The sequence below is a fragment of the Dendrobates tinctorius genome, unplaced genomic scaffold (genome assembly GCF_039654945.1).
Source record: "Dendrobates tinctorius isolate UK_male_01 unplaced genomic scaffold, ASM3965494v1 ptg000079l, whole genome shotgun sequence".
Taxonomy (NCBI): Eukaryota; Metazoa; Chordata; class Amphibia; order Anura; family Dendrobatidae; genus Dendrobates; species Dendrobates tinctorius.
The window spans coordinates 27615703-27633766 of record NW_027361747.1 but is presented as its reverse complement, the minus strand read 5'-3'; the positions used below and the strand labels follow the sequence as shown (position 1 = coordinate 27633766).

General features: G+C 49.5%; 2 protein-coding genes across 2 annotated transcripts in view; one reads left to right on the top strand and one right to left on the bottom strand.

Moving 5' to 3' along the window:
- VPS37A (VPS37A subunit of ESCRT-I) overlaps positions 1 to 15682 on the bottom strand; it is a 49516-nt gene extending 33834 nt beyond the window's left edge. The window contains exon 1 of the mRNA XM_073583614.1: positions 15264 to 15682. Coding sequence (XP_073439715.1) covers positions 15264 to 15367 — 104 coding nt within the window. The 5' untranslated portion in view covers positions 15368 to 15682. The remainder of the gene's footprint in view (positions 1 to 15263) is intronic.
- CNOT7 (CCR4-NOT transcription complex subunit 7) overlaps positions 15674 to 18064 on the top strand; it is a 58818-nt gene continuing 56427 nt past the window's right edge. Inside the window, exon 1 of the mRNA XM_073583615.1 lies at positions 15674 to 15828. The gene's annotated coding sequence lies outside the window, so the exon portion shown is untranslated. The remainder of the gene's footprint in view (positions 15829 to 18064) is intronic.

Here is an 18064-nt window from a genome sequence, read left to right as displayed (position 1 = left end):
TGCTCTGGACCTTAAACTTAGCCGAAGGTTCACCTTCCAACAAGACAATGACCCTAAGCACACAGCTAAAATAACAAAGGAGTGGTTTCAGAACAACTCTGTGACCATTCTTGACTGGCCCAGCCAGAGCCCTGACCTAAACCCAATTGAGCATCTCTGTAGAGACCTGAAAATGGCTGTCCACCAACGTTCACCATCCAACCTGTTGGAACTGGAGAGGATCTGCAAGGAAGAATGGCAGAGGATCCCCAAATCCAGGTGTGAAAAACTTGTTTCATCATTCCCAAGAAGACTCATGGCTGTACTAGCTCCTAGCTCAAAAGGGTGCTCCTACTCAATACTGAGCAATGGGTCTGAAAACTTATGACCATGTGATTTCAGTTTTTCTTTTTTGCAAAAATTTCTACATTTCTGTTTTTTCAGTCAAGATGGGGTGCAGAGTGTACATTAATGAGAAAAAAAATGAACTTTTTTAAATTTACCAAATGGCTGCAATGAAACAAAGAGTGAAAAATGTAAAGGGGTCTGAATACTTTCCGTACCCACTGTATATAATGGCTGTGAGGGGCGAATGTGCAAGAGAAAAGCCAAAAGGGACCTCATTTCTCTTTTATGGCTACTGGACCCCAATGATGTGAATGCTACAGCATACCCTAGCTACAGGCAATATTATTCTGACATGGAAACACTCTTAAAATCTGATGAGGAAACTTAAAGAAAAACAGACTTCAAATAGCAGCCATTAATATTTAGATTTGTCATAAACATAAACCCGCAATCTTAGGACAAGTAAATCCATTACCACCTACTTTACTTTTAAGTTATATTGAAATATGTGGTGAGCCCACACATTATCTGTACAGGTCCATATATTAGCAAAATTCTGTGAAATAAATGTTAAAATACACTATGGTACAATATTGGTGTCCTGTTCCTTTAATCCTGTAAATACATGTCACCATGGTAACGGCATTCATGAACAGCCAATAGGATTGCTCGGTTTGAATTTGAAAAAAGAAAAGTCCTATATCGTCAGTTTGTTACACCTCATCTGAGAGTGAAGAGAGACACCAGCGATCAGCGAGAGATTTCAGGTATAACACTGATATCATATAACGGACGGACCCCACATCCCACCACAAGCACTCAGCGACCACAACTGGCAGGAATGATCACATGGATCAGAAAATAAGTCATTATTTCCCCAACACATGACACGCTGAGACACCAGTGGGGGGGCCAACACTCGTTACCTCTCCACCGATCTAAAATGCATCCAGAGACCAGTGACCACTTGTCCCAACTAGACATCCCCTTTAATGGGAGGGATCACGTTTACCAGTCAGTATATTAGTCATTTCCCAGTTTATCCCTCTCTTCAGTAATGTCCCTGAATATATAGCCGACCCAAGGCAGAGAAATGTGACCAATTACCAACCCCTCTGCTGACCGCTCCTGATGTTTTATAGGATTTAGATACGTTTCTGCGAGAGAATCTATCAGCGGACACCATGGGGATCGGGTATTCTGCCAGCGGTGGACCAGGTAGTATCCATCAGTCTGTGATATCTGACCACTCTCTATACTGATGTTAGGTGGGTTTCTTCAGCCTCACTTTAACCCCTTCCCAACATGACCAATCTGTTTTTTTTTCATTTTTACTCCCCTTTTTCCAATCAGTAGAAGTGTGAGGTCGTGTTATCTGCGGGACGAGTTGTGCTTATAAATGACACCATTCATTTTACCACATTGTGTACTGAAAAATGGGAAAAAAACTCCAAGTGTGGTAAAATTGGGGAAAAATAGAATTGGACTTACTGGTAATTCGGTTTCTAGGAACCTTCCACGACAGTCACCTTGGGAGGTTGTCTCCCCGCTCTAATGGGGGACAGGAAACACAAAGAGGTTAAATAACCCTCCCCTTCCTGCCAGCTCCAGTGTTTTTTCTGGACATACTAGCATGAATAGTTACCGCCAGTAGAGCAGGAATCATCCGGTAAAGATATTAGATAGGGAGGGAAATTAGTGCTGTCGTGGAAGGTTCCTAGAAACCGAATTACCGGTAAGTCTAATTCTATTTTCTCCAGTCATCTTCCACGACAGTCACCTTGGAGTTATACCAACACTAATTTTTAGGAAGGGACCACGGCTTGCAGAACGCGTCTGCCAAACGTTAGATCCCTATTAAAATTCAGTCTGTAGTGTCTGGTAAAGGTGTGTACAGAGGACCAGGTGGCAGCTCTGCATATCTGCTCCGAAGACGCGGTCCCTCTTGCTGCCCATGATGTAGCGACTGATCAAGTGGAGTGGGCCTTTAGCATCTCGGGAGGAGAGAGATCTCTTGATGAATATGCCAGGGAGAAGGACTGCTTGATCCAACTTGCTATTGTGTTTTTTGCCGCCTTCTTTCCCTTATTCCGTCCTGAATATTGAATAAACAGGTTCTGGTCGATTCTCCAATCCCTGGTTAGTTCAAGTAATGGCGAACCACCCTGCGGACATCCAGGGTGTGGAACTTTTCTTCCTTCGTATTAGAAGGATTTGGGCAAAATGAGGGCAACACAATATCCTGACCTCTATGAAAGTCTGACACCACTTTGGGCATAAAGGAGGGGTCTAGGCGCAGTACTATACTGTCCGAGTTGAGCAGGAGGTATGGTTCTTGTACCAATAGGGCCTGTAGTTCCCCTACCCATCTAGCAGTGGTGACTGCTACGAGAAAGACTGTTTTGAGTGTGAGGATCTTCAATGACATTTCTGACGGGCTCAAACGGGGCCTGTGTTAGGCTAATCAGCACTATATTAAGATCCCAGGGGGGAACCCAACTAGGGAGTGTAGGCCATATTCTGCTTGCAGCGGTCATGAATCGTTTAACCCAACGGTGTCTGGCTAGGTCCTGGTCAAAAAAGGAACTAAGGGCAGACACCTGTACCCTTAGTGTGCTTGGAGTAAGTCCTAGCTCTAACCCTTTTTGCAGGAAAACTAGGACCTGGGCAATATTGGGATGGAAAGGGTCAGGGACCCTAGGAAGACACCAGGAAGAAAATTTCTTCCATATTTTGCCGTATATGGCATTTGTTGCCGGCTTTCTACTTTTCTGAAGGGTCCAGATTACTTCATCCGATAGCCCTTTGGCCCTCAGAATGTTAGCCTCAATAACCAAGCTGCTAGACTCAATTTGCTGGGGTTTGGGTGCAGTAAGGTACCCTGGAAAAGGTCGTTGGTCTTTTGGGGTAGAAGCAAGGGACCTTCCAGGGCCATGTCCAACAGGGCGCTGTACCAGCTCCGTCCTGGCCACATAGGAGCCACCAGGATTGTCGTGACCCTGTCTGATCTGATTTTCTGCAGCGTCCTTGCCAGCATAGGGATTGCTGGAAAGGCGTAGGCCAGTCTGAAGACCCATGGATGGGCGAACGCATCCGTCCCCAGGGCTCCGTACGTGGGACCGAGGGAGAAATAGGTAGTTGTTTTTGCGTTTTGAGCATTCGCAAATGGGGAGACCCAGAAGTCGACCTATCTCGAGATCAGAGACTGGAAGACCTCCTGATTCAGACACCGCTCTCCCGGATGGACGTCTTTTCTTAGGAAGTCCGCCTGGATGTTTTCCAACTCTGATAGTCTGGTATGGGGGAGCCACTGCGCATGACAAACTCCGCTTACAAAGGACTTTCAGAACATCAGAGAGAATTATAGGTTCCCCCCTGCCTAAAATCCAGGATCTTTATGATAAGAGTATTCGATCCCACGCATTGAAAATTTCATCCGATCCCTCTCACCCGGGACACTCCTCATTCCAACTACTCCCTTCAGGACGTCGCTTCAGAGTCCCCAAATGCAGCACCAACCGCCATATGAACAGCTTCTATCCACTCTCTGTTCAACAATTAAATCGTCATGTGTAGACTATATACTGTATCTGTCTTGTTAGATGTTACTTGTTGTATCTGTTGTTATATATTATGTTGCCTCTTTGCCACAAAGAATTCCTTGTATATATGTAATATGTACTTGGCGATAATAAATTTGATTTGATTTGATTTTGATTGAACTTCTTCAGGTGTACCGCAGAGATGGATAATAGGTGCTTTTCTGCCCAGAGGAAGATTCCTTGTTGCCATTGTCTTCAGACATGCGTACTTCGTGCCCCCCTGGTGTCTGAGATATGCTACCGTGGTTACGTTGTCGGAGTATATCCGAACGTGATGGTTCTGGATAAGGGATGACGCGGCTTTTAGTGCTTCTTCCACTGCCTTCAATTCCCTTAGATTCGAGGATCTGGTTCTTATGTTCTGGGACCATTGTCCTTGGAAGTAAGACTCTTCCACCACGGCTCCCCAACCTCTCAGACTGGCATCGGTATACAGTATTTTCAGAGGAAGCTGGTCCCAGTTTATTCCTCGTCTCAAGTTCCGGTAACTCAGCCACCACAAGAGGGCCGATTTTACGTGTCCTGGAAGTGGAATCCATTTTGACAGATTGTTTTGATACTTCCTTGCGTTTATCAGGACGTATGACTGGAGGATTCATGTATGTGCCTGTGTCCAGGATACCGCCTGAATACACAATGTCAGGGAACCCAGGATAGACATGGCGTCCCTTAAGTCGGTGCCCTTTGTTCTCTGAACCGGATTATTCTCTGACAAAGGTCTGATTGACGATCCTCGGGAAGAAAGGATGTCCTCTTTTCCAAATCTAAGAGGATCCCCAGGAATTTTTTCCTTGGGGAAGGATGAAGGCCCGACTTCTGGAGATTCGGGATCCAACCTAGGGATTCGAGCATCTGCAGGGTCTTTGATACGTCCTGGCTCAGCCGGGATACCGATGGAGCGACAATGAGCAGATCATCTAAATATGGAACAATGCATATTCCCTGAAGATAGATAGAAATGACTGCTTCCCTCATAATTTTCGTAAATACCCTTGGTGCCCGGGATACGCCAAACGGGAGGGCGTTGAACTGGAGATGGCTGATCCCCTGGTCGCGGGAGACCGCGAACCTCAGGAACGTCCGGTGATCCAGATGAATTGGGACATGGTAATAAGCATCCCTTAGGTCTATCGTAGCCATCAGCCAGCCCTGCCCAATAAGAGGGATTGCCGATTTTACTGACTCCATCTTGAACCTCCGGTATCTGATGAAGCGATTCAGGGGTTTCAGGTTCATGATAAGCCTGTGCTTTCCGGAGGGATTCTTCATCAGGAATAGGCGGGAGTAATGTCCTCTGCCTATTTCCTTTTGAGGTACGTACGAGATTACTCCTTCCCGTAATAGATCTTCTATCTGAAGAAGTAGAATGTTTTGGAGACTTGGGGACTGTGCAGGGGTGACTCTTAAACAGTGGTGGTGGGGGGGCGTGTTCGAACTCCAGTTTCAGCCCAAATTGTATAGTATGCAGGATCCACTGGCTCGAGGTCGTGGCCTGCCACTGGGCGAAAAACCGAGTGCGTCGACCCCCCACCGGGGAATCACTGCTTTTCCGGGGGTTGTTGTTGCTGAGGGACAAGGATGTTCTTCCCTCTATCCCCCTTCGGGTAGCTCCATCGTCCCGTCTTGCCTTTCCCTCTGAACTCCTTCTGGGAGGACTGCTCTCGTGGGGGACGAAAAAATCGTCTCTTGGCGACTCTCTGCTTGGGTAGCGATTTCTTTTTGTCGGAAGCCTTTTCGAGGATGTCATCCAAGACTGGCCCGAACACGTGGTGCTCCTGGAAGGGGATGGCACAGAGTTTTGTCTTAGAGGTGATGTCACTCCCCATGACTTCAGCCAAAGGGCTCTTCTAGCCGAATTTGAAAGGACTAGGGACCTTGCTGCTACCCGCACCATTTCTCCTGAAGCATCGGCTAAAAAGCCTGCTGCTTTTTGTAGGAGGGAAAGGGAATCTAAGATTTCTTCTCTGGGAGTACCCGCCGAGATGTGTTCCTCTAACGTATGAAGCCAGAAGAACAATGATCTGGCAACGCAAGTGGAGGCTACATTTTCTTTGAGCAAGCTTGTAGAAGCTTCCCAGGATTTTTTTAAGGTGACTTTCTATTTTGCGATCCATTGGATCCTTCAACTGGGAAGAGTCCTCGAAAGGAAGGGACGTCTTTCTAGTCACTTTAGAGACCTGAACATCTATTTTAGGGATCTCCCAAATAAGTTGTCACCCTCGAGGGGAAAGCATTTTTCTTTAGTTCTGAGGGTACACAAAGTGCCTTCTCGGGGGAGGACCACTCCTGAGCTAACAGATTTTGTATGTTTTCGTGAACCAGAAAACCCTTTCTACCTCTGGGTTTCAGCCCCCCCAAACATCTCATCTTGGACTGAGAGCTTCACCTCCTCCTCAACCCCCATGGTATTTCTCACCATGGAGACCAACTCCTCCATATCCTCAGAGGAGAAATAGTATTTCTTTGCATCGTGTTTGGAGGTGGATGTGGAGCCCTCATTTTCCCAACTATCCTCTGACCCTGAGGAACGGACTTCTCCCGAATCCGATTCCGTAGGTGCCCTTTTCTTCTTTTTTGGGGGAGGGCCCTGGGCCGCCATGGAGGTCTGAACCTCCTGTCTAATTAGAGTTTTTATGCTGTCAAACAGGGATGGCTGTTTGGTGCGTAGAATGTTTTGCGTACAAGGTTGGCATAGCTTCTTTTTATAATCAGAAGGGAACCTGGCACCACAGATACCACATTTGCGGGGGTGTCTTGGGGCAGAGGCCTTGTCTTCCTACAAGAAGAGATAGAAGGCTTGCTCAGACCCGTGCCACCAAGTTTGACAGATAAGGGACCGGCCCTACTACTCACGGTAGGAGGGGGAACGCTGGGCTCCGCAGATGCAGCAGTCGAGGGCTTGTCACCGCCCATGTCAGCACTCACAGTACAGACACACTGCGCTTACCTGAGTCTGTGGCACCCTTAAATGGGCGTTGCAGCGTTGCTCGTTTCATGCCCCTCCTTCCTCCTGGTCCGTGGGGAGGAACAGTCGCCCGACCCCTGCTGCCATTGGGTTCCCCGGGTGCCGGCGCGCGTCCCCATCCCGGGAAAGGCTGGAGGACGCGAACCGGAAGTGCGCGCCAACGTCACGTCCGGTCGCCCGCCCCCTTCGACGCGCGCACGCGTCAGCAGCGTGGGAGGAAGCCAGGGAGCTAACTGGAGGACCCCGGCCAGCACTATACCTCCCCGCTTTACCCCGGAGAGCGCGGGAGGGGCAGACAAGTCCCGAGTCACCCCGGGAGGTGGAGACGGAAGCAGCGACATGGAGAACGAGAAGCGAACCCCCCGACCTCGGCTGCCCAGCTGTAAGTATCTAGGAGCTCCGCTCGCTGGCCACGGCAGCCCCTCTGTAACCTCTTCATGCCCCACTGGGGGACAGGAAAAACACTGGAGGTAGCAGGAAGGGGAGGGTTATTTAACCTCTTTGTGTTTCCTGTCCCCTATTAGGGCAGGGAGACAACCTCTCAAGGTGACTGTCATGGAAGGTGACTGGAGAAAAATCCCCAGCAAGTCTGACATTGGGGTTTTTTCTGGAACGGTTTTAACGACGTACATTGTGTGATAAAAATGATCCTACTCCTCAGTGTGATTACAGCCAGACCAAACGTGTCCAGCTTTTTGAGAAAAAAAACCATTTTTTTTCTTCTAGTGTTCCCATTTTTTCTGAGACCCGTAACATTTTCATCTTTGGGTTGATGGAGCTGTGTGAGGTTTTATTTTTTTGAGGAGCGATACAACGTTTTTAATGATTTATTGATACCATTTTGGGACAGATATGAGATTCTCATCGCTTCTTGCAGGATTATCTGCAGCATTGTGGGAAACAAAAAAAAAATGCAATTTGGGATTTTTTTTTTCTGTTTACCGATCGGGTTAATTATATTTATATTTCAATAGATCGGACATTTCTGGAAGCGAAAATACCAAGTGTGTATTTTTTATTATCTTTATTTTTAGTGGGAGGTGAAACGAAAGTGCGTTTTTTTCATATATTTATAGATATATATATATATATATATATATATATATTTTCACCATATTTGCATACATCGTCTGATCGCTCGAGCTATAGACCGCTATACCACAGCAATGCTCCATATGGTATAATCAATGTCTCCTTTGCAGCCCAAATGAACCACCATGATAACCGTCACATCACAGAGGTCTTCAACAGACCCCCGGCTGTGATAGCAACCCACTGGCGCCCTGTGATGGCGTCACAGCAGCACCGATGGGCGCATGAAATGACGAGCCCCAATGTCAGCTTCCTGTTAATGCTACAGAAAGACTTTGACAGCAGCATTTAACAGGTTAACAGTCGTGGGCAGATCTTCGCTCCACCCATGGCTCTTAGAGGCAGGTCCTGGTTGTTGGTCACAGCCACTATGGGGCGAGCAGACCCTGGGAGCCTGCTATATAAACCCTATACTGACTTACGCCATGCATGTACGGTGGATGTTGGTAAGGAGTTCAAGGGGTTGTCCAGGTTTGGCAACTTTTTTTTTTTAAACTTCAATGCAAGTATTTTGGGCTAAAACAAATTTTTGTAATGAAGTTTCATTAAAAATGTGGCCTCCTATAGCCTCTGTGCTGTACTGTCTATGGATCCCATAGGCGTAAAGAATTTCACATTGAGGAATATTTCTCTGTAATTATTCCGCAATTTTTAATTGTATTTGTTCAAAGCTTGGGGACCCTCTGACCATCTTTGCTTCTGAGAGACTCTGCCTCGCTTACATGATTTTTTTTATACACAAGTGACTTTTTTAAAAAACAGACCCGCCAGCTGTTCTTCAATAGTATGGATATGTTCACACGCTGCTTTTTTGCAGCAGCCAAAACCCGATCTCTTGGCAGTGAAAAAGCTGCAGAAATAAAGCAGGTTTTACTGGCTTTTTTATGTTTTTTTTTTTGCTACGTTTTTCAGGATCCCAAAGTTCAACTTTGCTTCCACCATACAAGCATGAACAATGTAAGGTGTTAGGCCACCAAGGCAAGATGTATGTGACACCAAACATTTTTAGAGAAAAGGGCAATTTGATCAAATTGTTTAGTGGAAACAGATTTTTGACTATTCTGAACAAAACAAATAATCAGTTCAAGAAAAAAAATATACAATTGTATAAATGTGAAACAGTGAGGGGCAGTTGAATAAAGTGTGGAATAGTTTGCCTAAAACATTGGCAGAGCATTGGTTAGGCATGGCACAGTTTAACGTTCACACATTGGTCAGCCCTCGAGTTGATCGGGCATTGTTCATTTTCGCACCTTGGTCGGCCATTGTTTAATTAAATTGTACTAATCCAAAATGCCATCTCAGGGGAGGAGACCAACACAACACATTGTGGTTTAAACTTGAAAAAGAAAAATGTTTGCTGTATCCAATGCGCTGCCGTCTATTGAAGGCAGGTAAATCCGCGTGTGATCACTGAACCGTGTAGCTTTACTGCATTCAATACATTTCTGTTGCTGTCATTTCTTTTGCGTAGACTCGCGTCTCCACAAGAAAAATACACATGCTGCGGTCTGGAGAGATGCACCACATGTCCGAATCCGCAGGTGATCCGCAGGCGACGCGGCACGTAGAGTGGGCATGGGATTTCTTGAAATCTCATCCACTGTGCTGTCACAGCGGGCTGCTGCGGGTTTGAGGTTGTATAAACCTGCAGCAACTCCGGATCATGGGCACATACCCTGAAAGAAGTGACTTGCTGCAGTTTTCAAAAATGCAACAGTTTTCCAATTCAGTCAGGAAAAAACCCAATGTGTGTGCACGAGAGTTCTTAAATCTCATGGCTTTGGCTGGTACGGTAAAAAGCAGCTTTAAATTTGCATAAAATAAACAGAGCAAAAATGCGACGTGTGAACACAGCCTAACATTTAACTTTTCCAGCGTTTTCTAATCCCTGTCCCAAATGTTTGGAGATGTGTTGCTGCCATAGATTTCTAAATGAGTTAATGTTTTCATGTGAAGTAGAAAAATATCTAACATTCACTTTCTGATCTGTCTCTTATGATATGTTGGAAATAACATTCGAAATTTCCAAATCATTGCATTCTTCTCTTCTATACATTTTACACAGGGTCTCTACTTTTTATTCATCTGAGGATAATGATTTGCTTCTTTCTTTGCTCAAACACAAGAACAAGGAAAGAGGATAATAGAGAACATCAGTGAGCTCCGATCTGCATTACATCAAGGTGCTGGAGAACGAGAAGCGAACCCCCCGACCTCGGCTGCCCAGCTGTAAGTATCTAGGAGCTCCGCTCGCTGGCCACGGCAGCCCCTCTGTAACCTCTTCATGCCCCACTGGGGGACAGGAAAAACACTGGAGGTAGCAGGAAGGGGAGGGTTATTTAACCTCTTTGTGTTTCCTGTCCCCCATTAGGGCAATATCAGAAAGGCAGAGAAGAAGAATGGTGAGAACAGTCAAGGACAATCCACAGACCACCTCCAAAGACCTGCAGCATCATCTTGCTGCAGATGGTGTCACTGTGCATCGGTCAACAATACAGCGCACTTTGCACAAGGAGACGCTGTATGGGAGAGTGATGCGAAAGAAGCCGTTTCTGCAAGCATGCCACAAACAGAGTCGCCTGAGGTATGCAAAAGCACATTTGGACAAGCCAGTTACATATTGGAAGAAGGTCCTGTGGACTGATGAAACAAAGATTGAGTTGTTTGGTCATACAAAAAGGCTTATGCATGCGCTGTATTGTTGACCGATGCACAGTGACACCATCTGCAGCAAGATGATGCTGCAGGTCTTTGGAGGTGGTCTGTGGATTGTCCTTGACTGTTCTCACCATTCTTCTTCTCTGCCTTTCTGATATTTTTCTTGGCCTGCCACTTCTGGGCTTAACAAGAACTGTACCTGTGTTCTTCCATTTCCTTACTATGTTCCTCACAGTGGAAACTGACAGGTTAAATCTCTGAGACAACTTTTTGTATCCTTCCCCTGAAAAGCTATGTTGAATAATCTTTGTTTTCAGATCATTTGAGAGTTGTTTTGAGGAGCCCATGATGCCACTCTTCATAGGAGAATCAAATAGGAGAACTACTTGCAAGTGGCCACTTTAAATACCTTTTCTCATGATTTGATACACCTGGCTATGAAGTTCAAAGCTCAATGAGGTTACAAAACCAATTTAGTGCTTCAGGAAGTCAGTAAAAAGTAGTTAGGAGTGTTCAAATCAAGAAAATGATAAGGGTGCCCATACTTTTGCACCGGTCAAATTTTGTTTAAATGCAGATTGCACATTTTCTGTTAGTACAATAAACCTCATTTGAATCCAGAAATATAACTGAGTCCATCAGTTATTAGATATATGAAACTGAAATACCTGTTGCAAAAACCAAAATTGTTATAAAGAAAAAAGGTTAACATTAATAGGGGTGCCCAAACTTTTACATATGACTGTATAATACATACACCGGGGCACACATCAGGGCACAGGTATAATACATACACCGGGGCACACATCAGGGCACAGGTATAAAACATACCGGGCACACATCAGGGCACAGGTATAATACACATCAGGGCACAGGTATAATACACACACCGGGCACACATTAGGGCACAGGTATAATACACACACCGGGCACACATTGGGGCACAGGTATAATACACACACGGGGCACACATCAGGGCATGGGTATAATACAGACACTGGGCACACATCAGGGCACAGATATAATACACACCGGGCACACATCAGGGCACAGATATATTACACACCGGGCTCACATTAGGGCACAGGTATAATACACACCGGGCACACATCAGGGCACAGGTATAATACACACACCGGGGCATACATCAGGGCACAGGTATAATACACACCGGGCACACATCAGGGCACAGATATAATACACACCGGGCACACATCAGGGCACAGATATATTACACACCGGGCTCACATTAGGGCACAGGTATAATACACACCGGGCACACATCAGGGCACAGGTATAATACACACCGGGCACACATCAGGGCACAGGTATAATACACACACCGGGGCACACATCAGGGCACAGGTATAATACACACACCGGGGCACACATCAGGGCACAGGTATAATACACACCGGGCACACATCAGGGCACAGGTATAATACACACACCGGGGCACACATCAGGGCACAGGTATAATACACACACCGGGGCACACATCAGGGCACAGGTATAATACACACACCGGGGCACACATCAGGGCACAGGTATAATACACACCGGGGCACACATCAGGGCACAGGTATAATACACACCGGGCACACATCAGGGCACAGATATATTACACACCGGGCTCACATTAGGGCACAGGTATAATACACACCGGGCACACATCAGGGCACAGGTATAATACACACCGGGCACACATCAGGGCACAGGTATAATACACACACCGGGGCACACATCAGGGCACAGGTATAATACACACCGGGCTCACATCAGGGCACAGGTATAATACACACACCGGGGCACACATCAGGGCACGGGTATAATACACACACCGGGCACACATTAGGGCACGGGTATAATACACACACCGGGCACACATTAGGGCACGGGTATAATACACACACCGGGCACACATCAGGGCACGGGTATAATACACACACCGGGCACACATCAGGGCACGGGTATAATACACACACCGGGCACACATCAGGGCACGGGTATAATACACACCGGGCACACATCAGGGCACGGGTATAATACACACCGGGCACACATTAGGGCACGGGTATAATACACACCGGGCACACATTAGGGCACGGGTATAATACACACACCGGGGCACACATTAGGGCACGGGTAGAATACACACACACAGGGACACACACCGGGCACAGGTATAATACACACACCGGGGCACATCAGGGCACAGGTATAATACATACACCAGGGCACACATCAGGGCACAGGTATAATACATACACCAGGGCACACATCAGGGCACAGGTATAATACATACACCGGGGCACACATCAGGGCACAGGTATAACACACACGGGGCACACATCAGGGCACAGGTATAATACACACCCCGGGCACACATTAGGGCACAGGTATAATACACACACCGGGCACACATTAGGGCACAGGTATAATACACACACCGGGCACACATTAGGGCACAGGTATAATACACACACCGGGGTACACATTAGGGCACAGGTATAATACACACACGGGGCACACATCAGGGCACGGGTATAATACACACACCGGGCACACATCAGGTCACAGGTATAATACACACCGGGCACACATCAGGGCACAGGTATAACACACACCGGGCACACATATAATACACACCGGGCACACATCAGGGCACAGATATAATACACACAGGGCACACATCAGGGCACAGATATAATACACACCGGGCACACATCAGGGCACACATCAGGGCACGGGTATAATACACACCGGGCACAGATCAGGGCACGGGTATAATACACACACCGGGCACACATTAGGGCACAGGTATAATACACACACCGGGGCACACATTAGGGCACGGGTATAATACACACCGGGCTCAGGTATTATACACACCGGGCACACATCAGGGCACAGATATAATACACACCGGGCACACATCAGGGCACGGGTATAATACACACACCGGGCACACATCAGGGCACGGGTATAATACACACACCGGGCACACATTAGGGCACGGGTATAATACACACACCGGGGCACACATTAGGGCACGGGTATAATACACACCGGGCACACATCAGGGCACGGGTATAATACACACACCGGGGCACACATTAGGGCACAGGTATAATACACACACCGGGGCACACATTAGGGCACGGGTATAATACACACACCGAGCACACATTAGGGCACGGGTATAATACACACCGGGCACACATCAGGGCACGGGTATAATACACACCGGGCACACATCAGGGCACGGGTATAATACACACACCGGGCACAAATTAGGGCACGGGTATAATACACACCGGGCACACATTAGGGCACGGGTATAATACACACCGGGCACACATCAGGGCACGGGTATAATACACACCGGGCACACATATAATACACACCGGGCACACATCAGGGCACGGGTATAATACACACCGGGCACACATATAATACACACCAGGCACACATCAGGGCACGGGTATAATACACACCGGGCACACATATAATACACACCGGGCACACATCAGGGCACGGGTATAATACACACCGGGCACACATATAATACACACCGGGCACACATTAGGACACGGGTATAATACACACACCGAGCACACATCAGGGCACGGGTATAATACACACCGGGCACACATCAGGGCACGGGTATAATACACACCGGGCACACATATAATACACACCGGGCACACATCAGGGCACGGGTATAATACACACCGGGCACACATCAGGGCACGGGTATAATACACACCGGGCACACATATAATACACACCGGGCACACATCAGGGCACGGGTATAATACACACCGGGCACACATATAATACACACCAGGCACACATCAGGGCATGGGTATAATACACACCGGGCACACATATAATACACACCGGGCACACATCAGGGCACGGGTATAATACACACCGGGCACACATATAATACACACCGGGCACACATTAGGACACGGGTATAATACACACACCGAGCACACATCAGGGCACGGGTATAATACACACCGGGCACACATCAGGGCACGGGTATAATACACACCGGGCACACATCAGGGCACGGGTATAATACACACCGGGCACACATCAGGGCACGGGTATAATACACACACCGGGCACAAATTAGGGCACGGGTATAATACACACCGGGCACACATTAGGGCACGGGTATAATACACACCGGGCACACATCAGGGCACGGGTATAATACACACCGGGCACACATATAATACACACCGGGCACACATCAGGGCACGGGTATAATACACACCGGGCACACATATAATACACACCGGGCACACATCAGGGCACGGGTATAATACACACCGGGCACACATATAATACACACCGGGCACACATCAGGGCACGGGTATAATACACACCGGGCACATATATAATACACACCGGGCACACATCAGGGCACGGGTATAATACACACCGGGCACGGGTATAATACACACCGGGCACAGGTATAATACACACCGGGCACACATCAGGGCACGGGTATAATACACACCGGGCACACATATAATACACACCGGGCACACATCTGGGCACGGGTATAATACACACCGGGCATACATGTGGGCACTCACTTGCTATGACAAGCCTTCAGAGAGTCGATCTGCCGCTGCTTCTGCTGCTGGAGGCTGGTGAGAGGAGGCAGAGGTCGGGGGCTCTTAGAGAAGAGCCAACTCATGGTGCCAGTGATCCCGGGCAGGAGGAGGATGGTGCAGCTGTTGTTGTGGAGAGTTGGGATGATGGGGATTATCCGCTCAGCAGACAGTCCGCTCGCCGTCCTCAGGTCACACGGGCGGCAGTGCGGGCACTCCTGGGCTCACACACCGGGAGCGGTACGGGCCGGACATGTATGTGCTCCGGGCTGCACGGACCTTAGCCCCGGCGTGCTGTGTACATCATTATGCAAGCTCTGCCTTCGTGATCGCTTTCTACGGGTCGCAGCTTGTGACAGTTCCGTGACGACTCACATCACATGGGCGGGACCTGGCCCAGCAGCCAGTCTGAAAGGTGACGTCATCACCCGGCGCCAGACGGAGGAGGTCACCTGCTGTGGAGGGGGGTCGCGCTGATGACGTAGTTGGCCTAGAAGATCCCTTGTGAGCTGCCGTGACGCGGGACTGAGCCTGGGGAGACCTATTGGTGAGCATACATAGTGGGAGGTAAGGGGTGCGGTGAGCATCCCCTCACGTGGCTCTGGGCGCGGGGGGGGGCATGAATGCAGGCAGGAGAGGCTGCCATTGTCATTGTCACAATGGATTGGTGTCAGGGGCTGCAGGAAATAAGGTGTCTAGGATAATTCCAACATATAACTGGCACCTGTGCTATCCCCTGCAGAGCAGTAGTGACCCATGTGCAGTGTCAGGCTGCGCTATCCCCTGCAGAGCAGTAGTGACCCATCTGCAGTGTCAGGCTGCGCTATCCCCTGCAGAGCAGTAGTGACCCATGTGCAGTGTCAGGCTGCGCTGTCCCCTGCAGAGCAGTAGTGACCCGTGTGCAGTGTCAGGCTGTGCTGTCCCCTGCAGAGCAGTAGTGACCCATGTGCAGTGTCAGGCTGCGCTATCCCCTGCAGAGCAGTAGTGACCCATGTGCAGTGTCAGGCTGCGCTGTCCCCTGCAGAGCAGTAGTGACCCGTGTGCAGTGTCAGGCTGTGCTGTCCCCTGCAGAGCAGTAGTGACCCATGTGCAGTGTCAGGCTGCGCTGTCCCCTGCAGAGCAGTAGTGACCCGTGTGCAGTGTCAGGCTGCGCTGTCCCCTGCAGAGCAGTAGTGACCCATGTGCAGTGTCAGGCTGCGCTATCCCCTGCAGAGCAGTAGTGACCCATGTGCAGTGTCAGGCTGCGCTGTCCCCTGCAGAGCAGTAGTGACCCGTGTGCAGTGTCAGGCTGTGCTGTCCCCTGCAGAGCAGTAGTGACCCATGTGCAGTGTCAGGCTGCGCTATCCCCTGCAGAGCAGTAGTGACCCGTGTGCAGTGTCAGGCTGCGCTATCCCCTGCAGAGCAGTAGTGACCCGTGTGCAGTGTCAGGCTGTGCTATCCCCTGCAGAGCAGCACAGTGACCCGTGTGCAGTGTCGGGCTGTGCTATCCCCTGCAGAGCAGCACAGTGACCCGTGTGCAGTGTCAGGCTGTGCTATCCCCTGCAGAGCAGCACAGTGACCCGTGTGCAGTGTCAGGCTGTGCTATCCCCTGCAGAGCAGCACAGTGACCCGTGTGCAGTGTCAAGCTGTGCTGTCCCCTGCAGAGCAGCACAGTGACCCGTGTGCAGTGTCAAGCTGTGCTGTCCCCTGCAGAGCAGCACAGTGACCCGTGTGCAGTGTCAGGCTGTGCTATCCCCTGCAGAGCAGCACAGTGACCCGTGTGCAGTGTCGGGCTGTGCTATCCCCTGCAGAGCAGCACAGTGACCCGTGTGCAGTGTCGGGCTGTGCTATCCCCTGCAGAGCAGCATAGTGACCCGTGTGCAGTGTCGGACTGTGCTATCCCCTGCAGAGCAGCACAGTGACCCGTGTGCAGTGTCAGGCTGCGCTGTCCCCTGCAGAGCAGCACTGTGACTCGTGTGCAGTGTCAGGCTTTGCTGTCCCCTGCAGAGCAGCATAGTGACCCGTGTGCAGTGTCGGACTGTGCAATCCCCTGCAGAGCAGCACAGTGACCCATGTGCAGTGTCAGGCTGTGCTGTCCCCTGCAGAGCAGCACAGTGACCCATGTGCAGTGTCAGTCTGTGCTATCCCCTGCAGAGCAGTAGTGACCCATGTGCAGTGTCAGTCTGTGCTATCCCCTGCAGAGCAGTAGTGACCCATGTGCAGTGTCAGGCTGTGCTGTCCCCTGCAGAGCAGCACAGTGACCCGTGTGCAGTGTCAGGCTGTGCTGTCCCCTGCAGAGCAGTAGTGACCCATGTGCAGTGTCGGGCTGTGCTATCCCCTGCAGAGCAGCACAGTGACCCATGTGCAGTGTCAGGCTGTGCTGTCCCCTGCAGAGCAGCTCAGTGACCCGTTTGCAGTGTCAGGCTGTGCTGTCCCCTGCAGAGCAGTAGTGACCCATGTGCAGTGTCAGGCTGCGCTATCCCCTGCAGAGCAGTAGTGACCCGTGTGCAGTGTCAGGCTGTGCTATCCCCTGCAGAGCAGCACAGTGACCCGTGTGCAGTGTCAAGCTGTGCTGTCCCCTGCAGAGCAGCACAGTGACCCGTGTGCAGTGTCAGGCTGTGCTATCCCCTGCAGAGCAGCACAGTGACCCGTGTGCAGTGTCAAGCTGTGCTGTCCCCTGCAGAGCAGCACAGTGACCCGTGTGCAGTGTCAAGCTGTGCTGTCCCCTGCAGAGCAGCACATTGACCCGTGTGCAGTGTCAGGCTGTGCTATCCCCTGCAGAGCAGCAAAGTGACCCGTGTGCA